The sequence below is a fragment of the Bradysia coprophila genome, unplaced genomic scaffold (genome assembly GCF_014529535.1).
Source record: "Bradysia coprophila strain Holo2 unplaced genomic scaffold, BU_Bcop_v1 contig_151, whole genome shotgun sequence".
NCBI lineage: Eukaryota > Metazoa > Arthropoda > Insecta > Diptera > Sciaridae > Bradysia > Bradysia coprophila.
In genome coordinates, this window is record NW_023503423.1 from 9,892,633 (window position 1) to 9,917,721 (window position 25,089).

The 25,089-nt window shown below is 35.7% G+C and overlaps 1 protein-coding gene across 1 annotated transcript; it reads right to left on the reverse strand.

Moving 5' to 3' along the window:
- Nucleotides 1–973: 973 nt before the first annotated feature.
- Nucleotides 974–23,415, reverse strand: LOC119075003 (ammonium transporter Rh type A). The gene is made up of 9 exons (XM_037181405.1): nucleotides 23,074–23,415; nucleotides 8,219–8,387; nucleotides 7,997–8,162; nucleotides 7,654–7,915; nucleotides 3,785–3,865; nucleotides 3,388–3,497; nucleotides 1,379–1,591; nucleotides 1,213–1,306; nucleotides 974–1,141 (listed from the first exon to the last, which is right to left on the reverse strand). Exons 1-9 carry the CDS (start codon nucleotides 23,252–23,254, stop codon nucleotides 1,044–1,046), a joined length of 1,374 nt encoding a protein of 457 aa, XP_037037300.1. The 5' UTR covers nucleotides 23,255–23,415; the 3' UTR covers nucleotides 974–1,043.
- Nucleotides 23,416–25,089: the final 1,674 nt, after the last annotated feature.

Consider the following 25,089-nt stretch of genomic DNA (forward strand, 5'->3'; position numbering starts at 1 on the left):
AGATTTGAAATCAACCGATTAAAAATACCAAGGTGTGACCAAGGGGCGGAGGTGTGACACTGCACATCTGATTCGGTTGTATGTGGCATTACGTCCTCACTATATTTACCTTGAAAAATACTTGATCGGTGGAAGTAATAGAGCCGATAATAATACTGGTCATATGCTAGCCGTCTGTAACAGGTTAATTATTCATCTTTCCGATTCTTCCAGATAGCATTCACACCTAAACCAATAAATTATGTCATTGTCAATGCTAATTGTGATACCCGACGTTTCCCGACGGGCATATTGATGGATTTGATAGCCTAGGGAAATGTTCCTGCTTTCTGTGTGACGCAGATTGATAAATCGTATCAAGCTGTGAACGTTGTCGTGTTTCTGGTAAACTGGTTATACACTCAACCAGATCCACCGTTGTAAGCGATTTCAAACTATTTCATGGTAATGTTAACATGTTAAGTATGTGGAATGAATTTATAAGGTTGCAATGAAATACAATGATGACGGCTATAACCCTCTGATGAGACTACCAGTGCGAATTTTGTGAGATGTGGAAATATGACATTAAAATATTGAATTTTCAGTTATACAAATGGAGAAAAATTGAGTCGGTTGAGGACTTATTAAATTCGAAGACTTACCGAAATTATAATCTCGTTTCTATGACACTTCTTCTCTCACATCCTTTTGTAATATGATTTTTTTTTATTACAAGCGATTCCAATCCAGTCGGGTTTTCTTCTTCTTTATTTTCTTTGTAGAAAGATAATTTCTTCAAATTTCGTGTAACTCGTTCTTCAAACAGAAAAAAAAATTCAACCACATGGGACAATCAAATTGATATCAACGAATGTTCCCATCAACTGACTTAAAAGGTAAATGGTTAAACCGATTCTAGCATGACAACAAAAGGAATTATGTTCTTAAGTTGTAGAAACCTTAGTTTTCCTTCAAAGCCGTAAAGTATACCACAATACGAAAACAATTTTATTCGTCAAAGGCAACAAAAGAAAGGAAAGATCACAACAAGCAGATGACATTTAAGCGGATTCAGTAGCTGGTGTCTCCCAGTAGGTTGAGTCGTCATGATGCTCTTCCTTTGTCAATTTTCTCATGCTTGGAGATTTTAAAAAGAGTCCTGCAAGTCAACAGAAAAAGGGGACAGACGTTTTATCAACAGTTTTTAAAAAGCTCTTCTGTTTGACCAACCTGTTACAATTCCTGACACAATAGCAATCAATATTGTCAGTCCAATAGCTGCTAACTGATATCCTCCTTGTTGTAAAGCGCTGCGACCGAAACCCTAAAACAAAACAACAACAAAAAATCAAAAAAAAGGAAAAACATTTCTCACACACAAAAAAAATCTCTTTACCCCAACAACTGAAGTACCATTATGAGACATTGCCACTGTTGAATTCATATCGTTCATAGCCGGAAAAATGTCTGTCAGAGAGTCGTGGTAATTTTCTTTTTTCGCCAATGCAGCGTAAATTGCTGAACAAATAGCTGATAGGATAGCAGGCATACCATGTAGATTATTTACGCCGCATGTATCATGTATGCGAAGTTTTGATGTTAAGATTGGCTGTGTTGATTTTAGTTTCAATTAGACAAATATTTTAATATACAGGTGGACAAACGGATAGTTAAATTTAATTAGCAAAAAAATAGTTATTTGTTAACCAAGGGGAGAAAATAGGAAATTTCACTGAGAGCGAATGTTTGCAGGGGTCGCAATTCGCTCTAGATGAAATTTCCTTCAATTTGAAGAAAATAAAATAAATAACGTGTCTCGGTATTCAGCCTGGACATGCCATTTTAGGGTAGTAAATAAGTATAAAGTAGGAAATTTCATTTTCTCGAGTGATAGTTAGAGAAAACTTGCAACCAACCTTGCAAAATTCTATTTCAGAAATGTGTACATTGAAATCGGTAGCACTAAGTGGTCTGAATCTACCACCAAAAGTCCCAAAAAATCCCATTTCAATTTTCCGAGAAAATCGATAAAATGTGAAAAAATTGAGGTGCAAGCATTTTTTCGTTGTTCCACCAAAACCTGAGTTTTGAAAAATTTTCGTGAAAATTTATTTTTACCTCATTCTATATACCCCAAAGTATCCAAAACAAGTTAAAAACAGAAAAAATATTTTTTTTCACGGGAGAAATCAATTTTCAAAGTCAAAATTTCATGGAAAAATCGACCTCAGCGAAAGCAAGTTCTGACTTTGTACCGCCATATCGAAAGTCCGGATCTCCAAATTTTTGAGGAAAGTGGCTTAAAAACATCTTTGGACTATCCTGAACATTTTATAAGCAGCATGTGATAACTTTCCATCGCAAACAAAATGCATGTCAAAAATTCCATTACACCCTATAAAATCGCTGCTCTGCATAAATTGACGTTCGAAATATTCGATGAGTTTGTTCGACAAACTTTTATGAAATCATTGAAAATTGGATGCAAATGATTTTTCATGAGTTTATGACCAATTATCAATGGCTTTCAGCTATTTTTGTCCAAAATAGCTTGGAAAAACACAAAATTTAACGACTTTTTAATATTTTTGCAACAAAATTTAATGAAAACCTATTCTCCTGAAAATTGTAGGTAATTTGTGATGCAGCAAATGAGAGGTGCTGAATGCGTTAATCAAGAAAAAAAAGTCAATGAACATCGGTTCTCTGTATCATGAACTAGAGTCGTCTGAGTAAGTATCAATCCTGCTAGTCGGCCGTAGAATGAAGGGTGTGGTATTTTTTCATGTATACTGGATGAATTTTAACCAATTTTTATCATTTTTTCGTGTCTTGTTGAACTGAGCTGCATTCGGCATACTTGAGGAAGTGACATGATTGTTCCTAGATTTTGGGATTAGATGTTGGCACTTCTAGCACCTCTAGAGCTTCTTAACTTTCATCGAATTTTTTGATGGAACTGAGTTGTGTATGACATATTCGTAGATATGCTTGCACTTAACCTCAATTTTTTATCACATTTTATCGATTTTCTCGGAAAATTGAAATGGGATTTTTTGGGACTTTTGGTGGTAAATTCAGACCACTAAGGGATACCGATTTCAATGTACACTATGTACACCCTAACTATGACTTATTGCCCTTGCTACGCTCTAACCGTCGGAATGAAATCTCAACCTTTTTTCCTTTGGTGAACAAAATACGATTAAAACTGTGAAATCTCTAAACTAAAATGTTTGTGTGAGTCCATACCATCCACACTGAGTAAAGTGTTTTAATTAAAGAAATAATTCACGATTTATGTTCTCATTCTGGTTATTATCGCAACATTGCTCTTCGGATAAACATTTCCGATACGCCAAGAACGAACAAGACTCTTGTTACAAGAGAGTGAAACTATCTCACCGTTAAATATCTATATCCAACCACCGACAGTATTCCAGCAATAACACCTATTAATATCGCACCATGCGGTCCAATCAGTAAGTTGCAAACTGAACCGACTGCAACTCCACCTAAAAAATTGGTTGAATGAGCAACAACATTAATTTATGTAGTAAACAAAGTCTTTGATATGCTACATGCGTCGAAAACTGTACTTTTCATGTTTCAAGCACTACTTTCGACGCCCTGAGCATGTAAAATCCATTACATACCTCGGGACGTTGAAAAGTCTCAATGTCGTGTGTTTATTGACCTCGGCTACGCCTTGGATCGACAAAATTCACACGAAAACTCCACTTTTCATCTTTTTATCCCTAGTCATGTAATTAACTATTTTTTCTCTTTCTTCTTTACCTACCGGCCAATGTTGAGTTTTGTATGTGCACCATGTCCAGTTTATTTTCATGGCTTACAATTGCTGATACAACGAATGTGGTGACTGTGATAGAGTAAATTACATACAGTTTAGTAAAATCTGAGTCGGTATGTGGATGAGCGTAAATGTTGAACGTGTGTTTAACGAAAATTAATTAATTGCTAAATTAACTAATGGAATTCGGCCAGAGCAAGAATGAAATTGCATTTATAACCCGGAATGTTAGCAAAGCATTACAATTGAAGCGACTTCACTTTCAATGCAAAATGTTTGAAACACGGTTTGAAATTCACTTATGTTCATCCTAAATGTTTTATATGGTTCATGTAATCATTTTTGAAGCAGTATTTAGTAAAATACATTCTTTATCTCTGTTTAGCAGGACTTGTTAGTTATTTGCTTAGCAACATGTCGACAAAATCGGAAATTCCATCATAATAGAAGTTCATCCGAGTTGGAAATTCCTATTTTTCCCCGAGGTGAACACAATGTTTTATATGCTATATGCGTCGAAAACCGTACTTTTCATGTTTGAAGCACGTCTTTCGACGCCCTCAGCATGTAATAGTAGATTGCAGACTTGTGCGGAAAATCGTTGTTTTGAAGAGTGTGGAGTATACATAGGTTGGTATAAAAATGAAAAGTCTCGATTTCGTGTGTTTATTGACCTCGGCTTCGCCTCGGATCAACAAAATTCACACGAAAACTCCACTTTTCATCGTGTTATTTCTAGTCATGTAATTAGGCCCGTACGAAGTACAAAGGGGCTTATAGGATTACGATGCCGTGTGTAATTGATGGAATTTGAAGCAGACGGTAAGGGCAAAGTGTTTGCCTATGTTCATAGATGACGAATCCGCAATAAAAATTTTGTCTGTCCGTCGGTCAGTCTGTCCGTCACGTCGATATCTCGAGTAAATCAAATCCAATTTCAATTTTTTTTTTCCTGAAAGATAGTCGAGATAGTGAGGCTAAGTTCGAAGATGGACATATTCGGGTCGGCCCTTCATGAGTTAGGGCCACCTAAGTGATTTAAGGTCTTTTGGTGATATTTATGGCAAAATTAACGATGGAAATGTAAATGACACGGCAAATGATAGGTATCCAGGAAAAAAAAAGTTTTTTTAAATGCTACTAGGGCCCTATGTGTATTTTACATAGAACTCGAGTAAATTTCATTCGTTTTTCGAAATTTTTGTTTCATTTGGAAGGTAATCAAAGGCCGAATAGAATGTTGTTGAAAAAAAATTAAATTTGGGCCCTTGGACTAAGGCCACTACTAGGGCCCTATGTGTATTTTACATAGAACTCGAGTAAATTTCATTCGTTTTTCGAAATTTTTGTTTCATTTGGAAGGTAATCAAAGGCCGAATAGAATGTTGTTGAAAAAAATTAAATTTGGGCCCTTGGACTAAGGCCACTACTAGGGCCCTATGTGTATTTTACATAGAACTCGAGTAAATTTCATTCGTTTTTCGTAATTTTTGTTTCATTTGGAAGGTAATCGAAGGCCGAATAGAATGTTGTTGAAAAAAAAAAATTTGGGTCCTTGGACTAAGCCGCTACTAGGGCCCTATGTGTATTTTACATACTACTCGAGTAAATTTCATTCGTTTTTCGTAATTTTGGTTTCATTTGGAAGGTAATCAAAGGCCGAATAGAATGTAGTTCAAAAAAATAAAATTTTTAGGGCGATTTGAAATTTTTGTTTCATTTGAAAGGAACGTCGTACGGGGCTTCGTAATTGCGCTATGCGCAATTTATAAGATGTACACATTCCATAATAATTTTACTTTAACTACATTAACCGGCGCAATAGGCTTACGGTCAAAGTAGGGTGATAGACGCACTAGGGTCACGTACGCAATAGATATACGGGTTTGTACGGGGCTCAGTCGCAGCAAACGCTCCGACTGTTCTGATGGCTCGTATTACATTTCGTACCTAGGACTAAAAGTCTTTTTTAGCGTGTGAGAAGTATCGAATACGCTAAAAAGCACTTTTAGTCCGTGGTACGAATTGTATTTTTCATGCTTCGGGCCGAAAATGAGGACAGTATTTCAAATTTTCTCGGGTCTTCTGCCCTTTGCATGAACATTCACATGTGATTACCTATTTGGGACGGTTGATTTAAGGCACTTTCGCTTGTAGACCTCACTTCGTTCGGCCTAAAATCTGCGAAATTGCCTAAAATCAATCGTCCAAAACAGGTACACAAATGACTATTGCTACTGCTGCATTTCAAAGCGGTAATTAAATTATGTGCCAATAATTATTAATACCATGCATAAAAACTAGGAAAAAGAAATTTTGTTCACATAAAATCCGTACGAAATCAAAGTTTTATTGGAATTTGAAACAAAAATAAACATTAACACAATCGGGTCGGGATAATGTGAAACCCTTTCGCTGTTTTTGAGTTTCACATAAACTACATTTATGTTTTATTGTTGTTTTGTGCTAGCAATGGTGTGTTGACTGACTGGAGAAATATTAAGTTTGGACTTTTGTTTGTGTTATAAATCTGCCAAAAGCAAAAATTTTAAATTGCACAAAGTTTCGTTTTGTTTGAAGGTTTTTTTTTGGGCCATGATTTAGTTGTTTCAGTTTGCGTGGAATAGTTGCATTCGAGAATGGATTTTCAGATTATACTCCAAGTGGTATTTAATCACTTTTGATGAATTTAGCTTTGAAAAGTAAATTGCCAAAATTGAAATATTTTTTTTTGTACTACAGAGAATAGGATTCGCTTTAATAGATTAAGGAATTGGTTTATGTATTGCCCGTTGACAAGTCGATCGCCACCGGTGTAGGTGGGTTTTGATTTTTGTTTTTTACACGTTGCCACACGTTATTGAGAATTTGAAGATATTTTAATTGACGTTGCAATGTGGGCAACATAGAGAAACTCAATTTCGAAGCCCACCGAAACTCAGTGTTTCCATCTTTAAAAAAAAACACATACCGACCGAGCCAATCTCAATGTATTAGTTGGACATAGTTTGGGAATTTCACCCAATGAGTAACGTCTTTTTCTTCAGAAATTTTGAAGATTCGCAGGGCTTTTATTATCATGTTTGTCTTATTGACAATAGGGGGCCGTTCACAAATGACGAAATATTTTTGGTGATAGTAGTATTTTGTCCGAATCTTATGGTGTCACCGACATGAAATACGAATTATTTCATAGTGATCGATCGAACAAAGCTGAGCAATCGTAATACCAAGTGAATCGTAGATCCTACGGAATCGAAATTACTAATGAATCGTAATTGCAGGGAATAGTCCCTGTGGAATCGGAACTCCTAGAAAATCGAAATTTCTAGCGAATCGGAATGCCAGAGAATGGGAATTCCTATTGACTCGTAATTCCTAGGGAATCAGAACTCATATTGAATTTCTTGGGAAACCTTAGTGAAGCTAGATGAATCTTAGTGAAGCTAGGTGAATCTTAGTGAAGCTAGGTGAATCTTAGTGAAGCTAGGTGAATCTTAGTGAAGCTAGGTGAATCTTAGTGAAGCTAGGTGAATCTTAGTGAAGCTAGGTGAATTTTAGTGAAGCTAGATGAATCTTAGTGAAGCTAGATGAATCTTAGTGAAGCTAGGTGAATTTTAGTGAAGCTAGGTGAATCTTAGTGAAGCTAGGTGAATCTTAGTGAAGCTAGGTGAATCTTAGTGAAGCTAGGTGAATCTTAGTGAAGCTAGGTGAATCTTAGTGAAGCTAGGTGAATCTTAGTGAAGCTAGGTGAATCTTAGTGAAGCTAGGTGAATCTTAGTGAAGCTAGGTGAATCTTAGTGAAGCTAGTTGAATCTTAGTGAAGCTAGGTGAATCTTGCGCAAAGTATCTATTACCTGTGCATGCCGCCAAGCCCAGATAAGTATTGAGAATAGCTCTCTCCTGATCCGCTCCATCTAGCAGAGCTGAATTGAAACTCGGCCAAAATATCCACAAAAATAATGTTCCAATCATTGCGAATATATCGGATGTATACGACGACCCCTCCAATTTGCCGGCATTATTTTGTTCGATTTTTGGTCGTGTCATAAAACTCACGGCTAAACCGAAATACGCACCGAATGCATGAACGGTTATGGAACCGCCGACATCAGTCACCTGTATATATTCATAATGCCGTATACGTTTACGAGTTATTGAAACGGTGTCACAATATTAATTGAATAATGGATAATATACACTCATCATTTCCACTTGCAGATGTTCGTTGGCTGCAAATACAATTATTTCAATCAGTCCCATAAATAACAGTTGAATGGGTGTTATGCGTCCCAGCATAGCACCCATGCTAATTAAAACAGCGGCAGCTGCAATGTCCGCTCCAATGATATCGTCCAAAGACATTCTGTTTTTAGTAAAAAATTAGAAATTCTCTCTCTAACACAATCAATTTACCATTACTTAATGTATCCATCTTCGATGTCAAAGATGCCTCTAGCTATCACAGCCCATTGTACAACTAGGGCAGCCAGGAATAAATTAAATCCGGTTGCACTGAACCCATACTTCTTCAAGAATGTCATTAAAAATGCAAAACCAACAAATATCATGACATGAATGTCCTGAAAATCTGGAATATTTTAATGAAAATTTATGATAATTAAATTCGAAATCATTATCTTCCATACGTCTCGTCTCATACTATAGCATACATATGTGCTCCATACATGTTACGTTTACACCACTGTTTTAATATTAAATTATTAAAGAGGCTTTACATATAATGTGACTCAGAGGTGACAAATGAATAAATAATTGCGGATGTGACGGATATTACTACGGCAACGAAGTGGAGCAGTAAGTCGGTATTCGCCTAGCCGGAAAGTCACCGAAGTTATGGATTTTAATCAGACCGATTAACCTGGAGACGAAAGATACTCTGTTTCAAACCTGGTATCCAATTACCAAATTACTGTATAATGATACATATGTAAATACGAGAAGAACACTGCAATAGTCATGAATATTTTGAGGTATAGTTGTAGGCGTAATTCGTGGCAAGTAAATGTTGAAATTGAAATAATGTAAGTCACTTTTTTCTGGTATCGGTAGATGAATCATCAGAACCAATACCCTCTAGAAGCAACCATAACTATTAAAATTAAGGTGGTAAAACCAAGGCTGTATACTTTGGGGAGGTCACGCAGATGCAGATACGCGGGTTACACACCACGTTTCATACAAAAAATTCACCACGCCATACAAATTCAATTTTGGTGAATTTGTTTGTATGGAAAAGGTGTGTTCCCGCGTATCTAATAAAATGGCGATCTGCGTGACCTCCCCAAAGTATACAGCCTTGGGTAAAACTGTACGGCGTATTATGTCATAGAAAATTGTACACTTTTAAAAATAAATTAAATGAAGTATGAGCAGCGATGTCTTTTTTTGCAATGAAACTGTAAACCAGGTCTATTCATACAAACCGGGGGATATAGCGATTTCATACAAACATACTCACCTCTCATGAGAGGTGAATTTGTTTATATGAAATCGCTATGTCCTCCGCTCCATACAAAGTTTGACGTTTGAAGTTTGGCTACTAGAGAGGGTTTTGTGAGAACGCTCGACTCATAGTTTTGGTTCGTGTTCTGCTCGGCGACGTTAAAGCCAAAGATGTTTTATTTTAATTTCTGGTTCTACTTTCTTTATAAATTTAACTTTTAGCTTTTAAGTAAAATAAGTCAGTAAGTAAACCTTTAATGCCAGGCCGGTATATACAATATTACAGCTGTCACCTTACAATGTTTCATTTATTTGAAAGCAAAATTTTGGGAGTGACTGCACAACACAGAATGAATGGGTAATTTATTCATCCATCAATACAACCTTCACAATAACCACATTAAACATTTACGGACTAATTCTGTCGTTCTTTTAATTTACACGTTCTTTCACGACAGAGTAAAAAAAACCGGGCAGTAGCGGTTCATTTTCAAAACGTCAAATAAGGGACCTAATGCACTGTATGATAATGAACTCAAATGAACACTGACATAAATTGAAAAATTTTATTCGCAAAATATATGGGGTGTCTAGATTATTCAGGACCCTAATCAAACCAGCGCTCCTGCCTGGTTAACTTTACTCTGTCGTGGTTCTTTTAACAATCATGGCCCTACGTTAGTGAAGGGCCGTGACGCAAGTCCGTTCACACTGAAAAATTTGACAAAAATTTTTCCGCAGGACTGAGGAACATATATACCCGAACTTTTTGACTTTTCCCCCTTTGCTCCTACTACCCCCAAAGTATTTTATTCGCAGTCTGGGCGTCCATACGAGTTCAACGAGCTATCACACGCCTCATAAGGTTAGGATTTGGCCGAGATATTACATTTCAAAACTTGAAAATTTGCAGAAATTTGTATGAAGAAATTAATTTTCATACATTTTGAAATTGATGAATTTTACCAACCTTTGTTACTTTGTTACTTTGTTACTTTGTTACCTTGTTACAACGAAACTTTTGAATTTACCGGTGAATTTGGCTGAAATTTTCAGGGTATGTTGAGGACGTAATTCTAAGAAACTAATTTGAAGGAATTTTTATAAAAGCTTATAATTTCGGAGCTATGAGCGTGTTAACCTATTGAGCTATGGGACCTATAACTCGGAAAATATGGCAGATAGAAAGTTCGTTTAAAAGACAAATTTATAGAGTTTCAGATTTCATTTGACACGTGTTTCATGGTTTTCCTAAAAAGTCGTCTATTTGGGAGCCATGAGCGTTTTAAGTGCGAGCTATGTCAGCCATAACTCGGAAAATACTGCAGATAGAAACCTCGTGTAAAAGACAAAGTTATAGAGTTTTAGATTCTAGTCGATACGTGTTTCATGGTTTTCCTAAAAAGTCGACTATTTGGGAGCTATGAGCGTTTTAAGTGCGTCAAATTTTCGATTTTCGTCAAATTTTCTATTTTTATCAAAGAGATCAAAGAGAAAGTTATACAATTATGTAAGAAGAATATTTTCGTTCAAACTGCACAATATGATTGTCTATTATCTGCGACCAAATTCTAAAAAAGCACAACTTACAAAAGAGCTGATATCGCCCAAAACCACTTACAGTGGAGGTGTGACGCAAGTCCTGTTATCCACTTACAAAAGAACTGATATCGGTGTAGGTGACGCTTACAGGTTCGACACGCAAAAAGGTATGCGTCACAAATGGCAGCTTATGAGGAAAGTACGCGAAAGTTTTATCAACAAAAATTTACCAGAAAAATTTTAGGAAGAAAATTATAATAAAAAAGTTTGCGTCACAAGTGGCAGATGTTGAGGAAGGAAAATTTTAAAAATTGTGAAATATATTCCTAAAAATGGAATTCAAACGGAAGAAAGCCGAATCATCTGCCACTTTTTGACGCAAACTTTTTTATTATAATTTTCTTCCTAAAATTTTTCTGGTAAATTTTTGTTGATAAAACTTTCGCGTACTTTCCTCATCAGCCGCCATTTGTGACGCATACCTTTTTGCGTGTCGAACCTGTAAGCGTCACCTACACCGATATCAGTTCTTTTGTAAGTGGATAACAGGACTTGCGTCACACCTCCACTGTAAGTGGTTTTGGGCGATTTTTCAGATTTACAAAATGAGACCTCCTCAGTAATAACCTTGCGCAGCGAATAGTACATTTTTATTCGCTTATAAAATAATGCGTTTTGACTAGTCGATTTCACAGCCGCTGTTAACTTTATATCACAAGAGTTTCTTATCACTTTGGTTTTCATAATTATATCTAATCTTCTCCGTCAAATACTGTGGGGCTTTACCTTTTAGCGAACACAGACCCTTTCATCCAGTACTCATAGCTCTAAGTAAATGGAAGTAAATGGCTGCAACATAAGTGCGATAACAGCACCCCGCAATAATTCGCACTAAAATCATACGAGGGATTCTTTTGAAAAACGACCTGCCGAAATTGGATGCTTTTTCTAATGGAGTTTTCTATATGTGCGTAGGTATTGGTCCCTAGAAGCCAAAAATATTTTTTGAAAATTCGTCGATGCTTGCATGGCTAGCGAGAGGTGATCGAAAACATGCACTTTTGTTATGCAAATTTCTTCGGCTACACGAGCCGTATAAGATCGTGTAAGGTGTCAGTAGAAAGGTAATTGTATGTACTTTCGGGGCAAATAGTCGATCATGTGGGGTAGAATGCACTCCTGACGAGTTACGAGCAGTTGCAAGTATGGGTAAAAATTTGATTTTTCCGGTCAACTTCTGACGGTTCCCGTGCATCCGAAAAGCAAAAAAAAAACATCAAAGGACTGTTTTCCCTAATGCTGATCTTAGATTTCTGATGACACCAAACATGCATGGGTAGTGTATCGATGAATGTGACTTTGAAGTATAAGTTTGAGTTTTAGTTCCGCTACTCGAACGATACAGTGAAAATAATTCCCTAATTCCCTAATTAGAAAGCAAAATTTTGTGAATATTATTCATTACATAACACCGCTCTTTCTACAACAAAATCATCATCTACACACTGTTCTATTCTGATTTGATGGGCAATTATGTAAAATTGATGTTCATACATATCAGCTTGTATGTTAAGGACATTCTCCGCATAGGATATTGAACATATTCCAGATGCAATTGCATCATCATCTTTAATTATATCAATGCAAATGACATGGAGATCATGGACAAATGACTTCAGTGTCTCGGCATTATGATGGATGGGATGTTCAAGAAAAGGTGACGATTCCATGAAATGTGGGGCCACTTTCAATCCTTTATGGAGTGACGGAAGCGGAAAGGTCGGGATGCAATGAAATAGTATGATGACATTATGCATGACCATGCAAGACCAATAATTAAGCGACTGATTTCATGAGAAGACTTTTGTTGAAGAAAATGAATTATTTGAGAGAAAATTCTGAAATAATAGTCAGCACGTAGCAAAGAGTATTGAAATAGCATGCTGCTAATAACTTTTGTATGTTACAAATATGAAAGACGACTGTTGCTAAACTGTTGTAGAAAGAGATATAACTCTCATCGTTTTGTTGATGTGAAAGTCTCTAGCTTTATAATTAAATGTAATCTCTTTTCTTAAATTAAACACACAACACCAGACACACAAAACCAAAAAAGTTCCATTTCGCTTACACAAATATATTGCTGCTCGAAACTCATGAATATAAATACAAAAGTTTTTACAAAAATTTTACGCAAATAATATAATCTGAACTTGGAACCATAATTACTCAAAGAACATAAAATTTTCACTAATTTTATCTCGAAAGAATAAAAATTTCATTACCAACTTTTATGTGTTGAATTATAACCAATCGACTTTAGCGTTTACATGTTTACATTTACGAATAAACCCAAACCCACACAGGTATAATAACATTATGTGGCAGATCTGATCCGCACATTCCGACGCCAATTCATTTAGGCTTCTTCATCCGAGCATTCGCCTACACATAATCGTATCAAGTATTACGTTTGAGACTTCTTAACATGGATTTTTACTGTGGAAAGTCTTCCAGCAAAAATATGTGCATATGAGACATTAATCCCTCCCCCCCAATTCAATGTTATATATCTCGGCCTATATAATTATTAATAAGTTTTATTAACTTTTCTCTCTTTGAGAGTTGAGAAAACTTTCTAATTTAATAAATTGTTAAATTAATTACATGCTACACACATTGTGTTCTTACCATGTACCAACTTCAATTACAGCGATATCTTACAAAATATTAGACAAAATAAATTATGCGAAAATTAGATAACATTATATGAGTGATGTGTAATGGAAGTATATCAGGAGTGTGTCGTCGGTCCCAGATGAAACTATCGGAAAAGTTTATCGCATAAAAGCTTTTCCGAAATGTTACTCATTCCAAAGTTATCACCGATCTCGAATAAGATATTTACTTCAGAATTACGTCAGTTGCATTAGCAAATTGATTTGAATAAATTTATTTAAGATATGAATGCATTGCCGGCTGTGTTTTCGAAACACGAAATTACTTTTAACGTTCTTGAATGGGACTGTAAGTTCAAACCATGGTTTTGTGAGAAGAGCTTCGTTTCAATTAATCAAATAATTTGAAAATTGATACAGTACAGTGTTTGATGTAACTAATAAAATTGATTGAAGCACAGCGGTCAAAATCAGTAAGAGTAATTTAGATTTCATCCTGATGAGAATATTTTGGCATATAAGGTACGTTAGGTAAGGTATTCTCGTTCAAGCAGTATATTCGTAAAAGTTTCAATATGTCAGGTTTGGCTCATATTATCCAAAGAGGGATTTACAGCATAAATTCTCTTTCCTCTAATCCTCTATTGTATGTCCGATAAAGAAGGATTCACTATTTCACTGAAAGATTTCGCTGCAAAAAGAAAAATAATTAATAAAACGAATTTTAACTAAATAATCGATTCAAAAACTAATTACTGTTCCAGAGTCCTGAGCGCGTGTGCTATACGATGGTATTTTATTTGACTAAAATCCGTTGAGTAAAAAATTAAATTATTTTTCTGACGGACACCGGGTTTGTTGCAGAAACATCTTTCTAAAAATGGCGAACCGTACTCCATCAGGTAGAACTGATGCCATAGTTCCTCTCCTGTATCTTTGCTTATGAAGCTTATGAATGAATGGAGCTTTTATTGATGTCTACTATTCTCTAGCCGACATTATTCAAATACAAAATAATTAAATGTAAAAGAAAGATAATCTCAAAGGCAAGTAAAAGCACAAACCTCCAGCAAGCTAGCGGAGGAACAAAAATGTATCACAAAGATATCACAAAAAAGCCAAGGGTGGCACCGTCTGAATTCAAAAGAAAAATATCACAATAATAGCCAAACGTCTAGATCGTAAAAAAAGAAAGAAAATATCAAAAAAAGCCGTGACCGTTCAAAATCAAAACAAAATAAAACAAAAACGAAATCTCGAAACGATCATCAATACTAGCAGGTAGCAAAGGTGCCAAACGCCGAATCGTTAAGTTCCATGACAATGCGGCGAAATTATCGCGATGGTAGAGTCGGGTCTACGTGAATCGCTGCCAAGTTAAACAAACGACAAGCAAAGTTGAACGGGCGAATAAGTCAGTTATTCTCGTCTGTGAGCATCAATTCGAATCAAGGGCGAGTTTCTTAGTGTTCTTGATCCATCATTCAAGGTAATTCTGTCACGAAGGGCTTGGGAGTTGACTGTTCCGGTTAACACATCGTGTACAAAGAATACTGCTGCGTGACGCAAGTCCACTACCAAAAATGTTTTAACAATTTTTTTTTGAGGACGGCGGAGCATATTTACAACAATTTTTTTACTTTTCTCCCTTAACTCCACCGACCCCTAAACTAGGATATCTGGAATCTAGGAATCCATACGAGTTCAACGAGCTATCACACGTTACTGCAGCTTCAAAATTGGCCGAGATATTGAACTTCGAAATATTGATTTTTATCTACCTAGGTGAAATAATAGCAGTGGAAAAGTGCTATTATTTCGCCGTCGGTAGATAAAATAGCGTATTCACCTCTGACCACATGTTTATTTAGACACTTGGGGTTTCAACATTCGCCTTCGGCTCATGCAATAACTCCCCAAGTGTCTAAATAAACATGTGGACAGAGGTGAATAATCTACTATTGTATGATAATAGTAGGATAATAATGGCCCAAAAATAAGAATGGAATTTTCAAAAGTTGGAAAAAATCCATATGTTGGGAGCTGGAGCTCCCCAAAGTCTCCCAAACTAAGTTGGTTCCTAAATTTTTGGGATGACAGATGATTCCTCTGGCACTTCCTTACTTCCATCGGATTTTTCGATGGTTTTAAGTTATTTTCGACATTAGTAAGATGTTCCAAGGTTGGCTCCTAAATTTTGGGATGACAGATGATTCCTCTGGTGCTTCCTAACTTCCATCAGATTTTTCGATGGTTTTAAGTTATTTTCGACATGATTGAGATGTTCCAAGGTTGGTTCCTAAATTTTGGGATGACAGATGATTCCTCTGGCACTACCTAACTTCCATCGGATTTTTAGATGGATTTGGGTTATTTTCGTCATGAGTGAGGTGTTCCAAGATTGGTTTCTAGATTTTGGGATTCAAACTGATTTCTCTAGAATTTTTTCTAGGTTTTTTGATGTTGTCGAAATGGCATACTTACACAAGTGGTGATATCAGTCAAAAAACCCTTAAAGAGTAAATGTGACGCAAGTCCTTTATCTTCCTTACAAAATAACTGATATCGCTGAGGGTTTACGCATTGTGCGTCGTACGCAAAAGTTTTATCAACAAAAAATTTACTCAAAAAATTTGTGAAAGAAAATTTTACAACAAGAAATTTGCGTCACAAGTGGTACATGTTGAGGAACTTATTGTTTGGAAAATGGTTGAAAAATGTAAAATGAAAGAATTTAAACAGAAGAAAACCGAATCATCTACCACTTGTGACGCAAATTTCTTTTTGTAAAAATTTTCTTTCACAAATTTTTTGAGTCAATTTTTTGTTTATAAAACTTTTGCGTACGACGCACAATGGCACAATGCGTGACTCTCAGCGATATCAGCTATTTTGTAAGGAAGATAAAGGACTTGCGTCACATTTACCCTTTAAGGGTTTTTTGACTGATTAAAAGTAACTGATGAAAACGTCTATTGCATACTCGTATTACGCTATTACAAGTAAATGATAGGATGTGTTGAATAATTAAAACAACAATCAAGTTCTAACGAACGATTGGAATCTAGACTAAACATTTCTTTATCGAATGAATTACAAATAATTAAGATTCGAAAAGAAATGGTATAGCGAAACGTTTCGCAATTGTATCGCACTTCAATTTTAAAGTTTATACCGAATAAAATTGAAAAGATTTTTTTGTTTTACAAAAACAATTATGTCAGATTGTAGTTCACATAATTACTATTTCCATTTCCATCATGCAGTCGCACAAAGACTTTTCGTTTCACGTTTGCACATTTTTTTTGTTCATTGCCTAACAATCCCAGCTCTAGGAACAACAATCAAGCTAAAAGACTAAGGTAAGCTTTTTATTCAATAAAACCGTTTCAATTAAAACTGAGAATTGTTTTACAATATCTCATATATTGAAAAAGCGGTGAAAGCACTTCAAACGGAATTTTGCTACGACTATGTACGGTATACATTATGTAAATGTAGTACACACCACCACGTACAAGGTGGAACTATTGAACTAATTTAATTAAAAATTCTTTCATTGTCCTCTTGAAAAACTCGGATGGCTGATCAAATGAATTGAAAATAATGTAATTGAAAATTGAAAGAGGAAGTGCTGATTTATCGACGTAAATTGGTGTCCCTTCCATTTATTATAGTTTATAATGAGAAATACGTTTTTGCAACGAGGTATAACCACATTATAATGTATAAAGTGTGCAGACGAAAAGTTTGCATTGAAACCTTTGCAATTTCAAAAAGCTTTCGTTTATGGCAGCATTAAATTTAAAAGGAATAATTAACGCTAGCAAAACAACCGGCTCGCACAACATATCGCTTCAGTCGAATGCATAATTCAGTTTGGTTGACTGTATACGTATACCAGGAACTATTTTTGCGAAAAATATTTTCCCACATGCTGGATTTTCGTTACGGTGGACGACAGTGAAATTTAGGAATGAATTTGCGTCAGTTGTTTAGCTGGTCCACTCAAACAAACAAAAGTGCCCAAATCTCACTGACGTTCTCTGTAATTTTCCCAAAAAGAGTTTTTGGGATAATTTGAAAAACAAAATGTAAAAATGTAGGAAAAATCATGAAAACGAGGGAAAATATTTTCACCAAAATAGTCTCTATTTCTATATACAGGCAACTCATTCCAGTATAATTTCTGTAATAGTCACAACTAGGCCCCACCACTTGGGTGGGTCATTTCCCTTGACTGACTATCAATACTTTCAATAATTCCAGTCTCAGTTGTCTTACCATTTTTAAAAAAGCTGTTGTTTTGAAAAACACAAAATTATAGCCAGATGAAAAAGCGAAACAAGAATGGTCTCTTAGTCTCTTTGCTACATCATTAATTGAGTATCTCTTTTATTTTCACTGGGTGTTTAGAAATCTCAAAATTTATTTAATTTTCTTAAGAGCTGCGTGAATCGAAGGTTCAGCGAGCGATGTTTTACATCCAATAAGTATGAGTACTTAAAAACTCTTTTAAAATGACATATTTCTTGCCTTCCTCTTGAATAAATTAAACTCGTGTGAATTACGGCCCTCGCTTCGCTTTGGTCGCAAAGTTCACACTCGTTCAAATATTCATAAGCCTAAACATGGAAAATAGGAAATTATAACACGATGTGATGAGGAGAGGCATTTTTGAGTATGTTATACATACACTGAGAAGAATACAAACAAACAATATTTACGATCCTAAAAAGCGCAATGAATAGAAGGTCTAGCGACGTACGTTTTACTCCTAATATGAGACTCCTATATAGTCTACAAAAAGCGCTGAAAATGTGGCGTATTTCTTGCCTACCTCTTGAAAAAATAAAACTCGTGTGAATTACGGCCCTCGCTTCGCTCTGGCCGCAAAGTTCACACTCGTTCAAACATTTTAGGAACGAAAAAAATTCTTTTTTAGAATACGGATTTCACGCAAACATTGTCGTATATCCCAGATTAGTCCGATTAAATTCCAATGTTCGAGTTTAACCACATGAATTACGCTACTGGTCGAAATTGATTTTTGAAGCCTCTGAGAATTACTAGAGCTATCAGTTTCTCAAGCAAAAACTCTTTTGGGAAGTACTTCTTAATTGTTACACCAGAAATCCAGAATTTCGCAACTCGTCAAATCTGGAAATCCGTTGCAAAAATGTCGTGGGATAACAAGTTATATTTACAATTGCTCCAAATTTATATTTATATTTTATATTTACAATTACTCACTACTCCAATATCATTCGCTGTCAATTAAAACAAAAAATTTGAAAATCGGGTAAAAATTACTCAAGTTATCGCGCGGTAACAGGAGAAAGCGTCTGTGTAGAATTTCTCCCATCTCGTTGTTCGAACATTATCCATCTGCAAACTCAGCCTCAAGAGTTTCAATCTTCGTCGATTAAGACAAAATCTTTGAACATCGTCTAAGAATTATGGAAGTTATCGCGGTAACAAGTAAAAAAATCTCTTGAGAATTACTCCCATCTCATTACTCCAATATTGCCCATCTACGAACTTAACCTCATGATTTCCATTCTCCGTCGATTAAAACCAAAATTTTGAAAATCGGTAAAGAATTACTCGAGTTATCGAGTCCACAAGGAAAAGCGTCTGTGTAGAATTTCTCCCATCTCGTTGTTCTAACATTATCCATCTGCAAACTTAACCTCAAGAATTTCAATCTTCGTCGAATAACACAAAAAATTTGAAAATCTGATAAGAATTAGGGAAGTTATCGCGGTAACAAGGAATAAAATTCTCTTTAGAATTACTCCCATCTCATTACCCCTATATTGCCCATCTACGAACTTAACCTCATGATTTTCATTCTCCGTCGATTAAAACCAAAATTTTGCAAATCGGTAGAGAATTACTCGAGTTATCGAGTCCACAAGTGTACGGACGTTTTCTGTATTTAACGTTTTTTGCCAATGTAGAACATTTTCAAAATATCAAAGTGAACTTAGCGTTACGGACATTTAAGGGTATTTTCTTTCATAAGACCCTGACTTTCAGTCAAGGGAATAATCTGTCCTTTCAATCATATTTGTATGTGTTTATATAACAAATCGAAGATGAAACTATCACACAACCCAAAGTTAGAAAGTAATGGTGTTCATAAGCTTACACAGAGACGTCATGGGTCTTACAACAGAAAATACACCGTACGTAATGCTATGATTAAAAATCACTAGGCAACAGAGGTCCATGTACAGGGATGGTGACATAGTGCGTTGGATTCGTCTCGGTGCCCTGAATATGGAACCCACCTCTGTTCGTCCAAATCACGTCTATGTGTAGAGAGGTAACTCACTCGAATATATGACAATGAAAGGGACCGATCCGGTCGGCCGTTGGTGTGGTAAGATATTCGGATCTCCTGGGTTCAAATAACAACTCCATTGGTCTCAATCACCTATCTGTAGTTCAGACCACAAATTTTTTTTTTAAGATAAGTGATCGAGACCAATGGAGTTTCAGGAGGTCCATATTCAGGGCACTGAGACGAATACAACGCACTATGTCACTATCCGTGTATATGACCTCTGTTGCCTAGTGAAATGTATGGAAATGTGTCGATTCGTTGAATGAAATAAAGACAGAAAGAAAGAAAGCCTTCTTAACAAAAGCAAATAAACAACAAAAGTTAGCTAATGTGAAGGGCGTGGGGTAATCCGGCATACCATACAAATTGATTGTGTGCCAGATTCACCTCTAAGTGGCGAATCTGGCACAGTCATGACTTTTCGTTACATGTAGTAAAAGGGTGCATACTATCTGATCACGTGTGCCAGATTCCCCGATGCCATGTGAAGGTTGTGGCCAGAGCGAAGCGAGTCCACACGAGTTTAATTTTCTTGAAGACTCATTTCTTAATCAGGGCATTTTATAGACAATGCTTCGAAGATTTTCAGTGAAACTAAACACGATATTCCCATATCAGAGTGCGTTAAAATTTATTTTTTAATTCATTTGTTCATCAAAAATTCAAGTTCTGAAGCGCACATGAAAACATTTCATTGAAATAAATCATTACCAACATAAAAACTATTAATAAGCCCAAACAGTCAAGGGATCAGACCCACCCAACAGGTGGTACCTAGTTAAATGTGTACCTTTCTCGTTTTCGTAGGCTTATTCGTATAATGATCATTTTCTTTTTACACGGTATTTGATAAATGACATGTATCTCTGCCACCGTCTTTTTAATAATAAATGAAAACATTTAATTAAAAAAAAGTTGTCAACCAAAAGCCGTTTGAAGTAAAAGGAAAAATGCGTTCATTCAAGCAGGATTTGCATGCCGTCACATCCGCGACTGTTTATATTATTTTTACGGTTTTCTTTCACGTTTTTTTTTATTATTATTCTGTAAAAGCTTAACCAGAACAAAACGGATACGAAACATATTATAGCTCTGGAAAATGTACGCGCTTCTATTCCAGTTCTATTTCATATAAAAAAATCGGTATTTACTATGTATGAAAGGTGAGTTATGTATACGGCAATATGGCATAGACATATCGTCGTTAAGAAAAGCTGAGGAAACGTATACCACTAAAGGAAAGAAATTTAACATTCACCGGAAAGAAGTACATACTTTCTTAGTGAAATGAAATAAAAAAAATTCTTTTCTGCTTTCCTTTTATATTTTCATACGACGTTTGGTACATTAATGTCGTAAAATATAAAACCTTTCATGTTTGTCATGGAAAATTTTCTTTTTGCTCTCGTCTTTTCTATTCCAAATTTAAAGTAAACATTTATTACATTAATATAATATGGTGTGAATGTTGTGAATCAACTTCTGCCACAAACACAGAAAATGTATCTTTTTCTTCGACAAAATTTTTATTTTCTTCTCGTTTTCCTTTCTTGTTTTTTATTTGTCGCTCAAATGTACCGCAGAGCATGTAATACAAAATTTATATAGTAAAGTAAGCTTGGCAAGTATGAGGAAACGTTCTCTATATTGGATACACAATTTTTTCGAGGTGGATATGATTTACGGTTTTTATCTTTTCATTTGTGTGTTAAATTATGTCGGAATATAAAGGTCATGAATCAGATAAAGGATGAAATATTTCATCTGTTGATTTCGAAAAGTGAATCCAATGAATGTAACGGTTTGATATCTTGGCATGTGTAATCAAAATTACATTTTCTGAAATTCAGAGATTAATAGAATGGAATTTGTCGAGACGTAAGTGGTTTTGGTTAAAATATATCAGTTCAGTCTCATACTCGCGATTTTTAGTGAAGCCGGGTGGCGATGTTATCAGAAATAGTTATTTCTGCAACTGCGCTGCGAAAACAGAACTTTTTCATGCATGATTTGGGTGGCGATCGAATGGTTCGAAAGGTTTTTTTTCTCTAATTTTCTATGTTTTACTTTTCACCACTAGTTGTGAAATGGGTTTTTATATATGCTTTTCGTGACTAGTGGTGGAATTGATTTACTTTTCACCACACTTTCTGAACATCTGAACCACTAACCGTAAATAAAAATTCTGCCCTGACGAAATTTCGAACATCTAGTGACAAAAACTACCACTTTTCTCAACTAGTTGCATAAATAACTATTTCTCAACTGTAACTGAGTGACGAAAAGTGTAGCTTTTGTTGACTTTTTTAGAAAAGCATTGTGAACTCCGTCGTAAATGCTTTTTTAGGCACACGAAGTGTATTGGAACATGTAGTCGCACACATATTGTTCTTTCATTCATGTAAAAGTTTATCAATGAAAGAATAATAGGTCCATATCCGGACACTGTTGGGTTCACCCTATCCACTCGGTGGTATAAATAACTATTGTCTAACACGTCACCGAATGGAAATTTTGACCAAAAGGAGTTTGAAAATTGGCCATCCGAGACGAGGTCGATGTTGATTATAATTGGTATGTGCGAAATTTCAGTTCAGGTACCAGTCAGGAAAGTTATTGTGTCGGATGGTAGAATCGTCATTAATGCAAACGTCACTTTTACAAACTAGCGCGTAAATGCAGAAAATCCATTTGTGCACTAGTTCGACCACTTTACTATACTCCTCACCTCCTCACTTCAATTTGTGACACATAATATTGTTCGTAGTGGCCAGAAGTTAGCAAGTTTGGTGATGAGTTGAAATTTCATTTTAACTATGATTCGCTAGACTTGTTCTTTTGCAAATTGGTTTAGTGTTCTAAGAACATTGTATTAAGTACAACTGTCGCCTGGCCTGATGAGGAATATGGTATTTTTGAACTGCATAAAGTAAAACCTCGTATGGTGGTCGAATGTCTTGCTTTTAAACATAAGAACATGAGATTAGACCAGTCGACCAATTTCTCTGTGAAATTTTTTACTTGCGAAATTTTCATTTAACTTCTGATTCGTGTCAAGAACCATTGTGCAAAACTATGACAAGCATCCGCACTAGATTACTAACTTTGCCACCTATTTCTTCATATCATATGATACATCATTTTTACAGTTTATAAATCAGAAAAATGGTAAGGCCACCCCTACCTCATCTTTAAAACTGCAAAAACACCAGTGAACGCCTAAAGTGTGAAAAACTTACGCGGATAACTGGGCACATGTTTTTTTTCCACGAATTCCTGTTCGAGTTCTTCGGTTGCATCCTTATTTTTCGGCAACAGACTATCATCGTATCGAACAAAAACCGCATAGACAATCAAAAAGATAATTTGTACGGTCAGCAGTAGCGCGTAACCGGATATACCAGCCCCTGGCGTATGCATATTTGAGTATTAAAATTCGACCGGAGTCACGAGTAAAATTCACAGTCACAAGAAATTATTATTTGTCCTCATACGGTGTATGTTAACGGTGCAGGTGTAACATTCGCGTCGAGCTTGCCGGATTTATACTGAGTGGATCACATTCAAAATACAACTGAAAGTTAGATTGTTGTTCTATAGTTAGAGTCCCCTTCGTTTTTTATTTTGATATGTTTGTAGATCCGATTCAGATAGTAATTGCTCAAATTAAATATTTTTTAAATTGTTCGTATAAATGCGCTGCTTCTTTTTTATACTGTCTGTCTTTTCAGTTGTATGCTACAGCACACGATAGAAATAGTAGATTCACCCATATCATGATTGAGCTTTTTTATTGCCAGTGTAATGTAATGTACTTATGTATGGTACACTATAAATTTATTGGGTTGTGAGTATAATGTTAGTATCAATTTGCTTTTCTAATGTAATTTTAATGTGTAACCATGACTTACCTATAGCATTCAACCTAAAAGGTACGGCTATATAACATCGTTTGAACTTCACATGTGTTTGTTCTTCTAATGAATTCAATTTGATGGACAAATAAACTAACATGACAGGTTCATGCTGAATTATTTATAGAAAAAAACAACAGACCGGAAAAATAAGACAGAAAATAAAATCTCAACAAAAGATTTATTCCGAATATTTCGATCTTATAATTGAAATGAAATGATCAGATTGTCGATCCTATTGAATTAGACACTTCCTGGAGAACTGTGTAAGAAGAGGAATGAAATAACTATATTTGTAACGGACGTTATCCACATCCAAAATTAACCCTTCACTTTGCGTCACTTCTTCTTGCTTTTGATGAGTAATTTTAGAGCAAAGGAGAAAAGGACGAAGAAGACAACAGGAATTTTAGGCAGGGTGTTCTGAAAACCGAAAATAGTTATTTGTTCATCGAGGAAAAAGTTGAAAATTGCATTTCGAGGGTGTTGTCCAGAGCGTGGCGAGGTCCACAAGTCACCATTTTTTTCTCGAGGTAAACACAAAACTTTTTACAACAAACAGTTTCCATAAGAGTCAGCGGAGTGAAGAAATGGAGTATTTAGACCATTACGAATACGAAGTACTGCGGTCTTAAAGATTTATGCATACGTTTGTAACACGTCGAATAGGACTCCCTGAGTAAGGGAAACCTATTGTGGTTGACCAGAGATGCGAAATCAGCGAAAAAAATGTCCTTCCGTCTGGTCCATCTGTCTGCACGATAACTTAATTAAAACACACCCGATTTCTTAAATTCTTTTTTTTTTGCTGTTTGGTAATGTCAAAAGACAGGCTAAATTCGAAGATGAGTGATTTTGGATCGACATCTCCCGAGCTGGGGCCCAACAATTGCTTTACGGTTTTTCGAAGATATCTCCGGACATTTAAATACTACACTCGTAAATGATACATCAAATTTAAGATATTTACAATACCGATCGACACAAAAAAAAATAGAATTCGGATGACCGACTCGTGAGTTAGACCCCTTGGTGCGAACTAGGTGCAGGGCGCCAAACAGTTTTTGCTTGTAGGGCGCCCAAATTTGAACATATTTCGTCTACTTTCGCTTTATTAGATATGTGTTGACTGTACCAATCAGGGAAAAAAAGGCTACTCGGCCGTACAGTGAACGTGGTGTATTTTGTCAATATCTCGACTAAATTTTGACCGAATTTCATGATTTTTTTTGTTTGAAAGGTATGGAAAGCGTCGGTACTATTTTCGGTTTCCTAACAAAATGGCTGCCGGCGGCCATATTGGATTTTAGTAAAAGTAATATATCTTGAGGAAAATGGTAC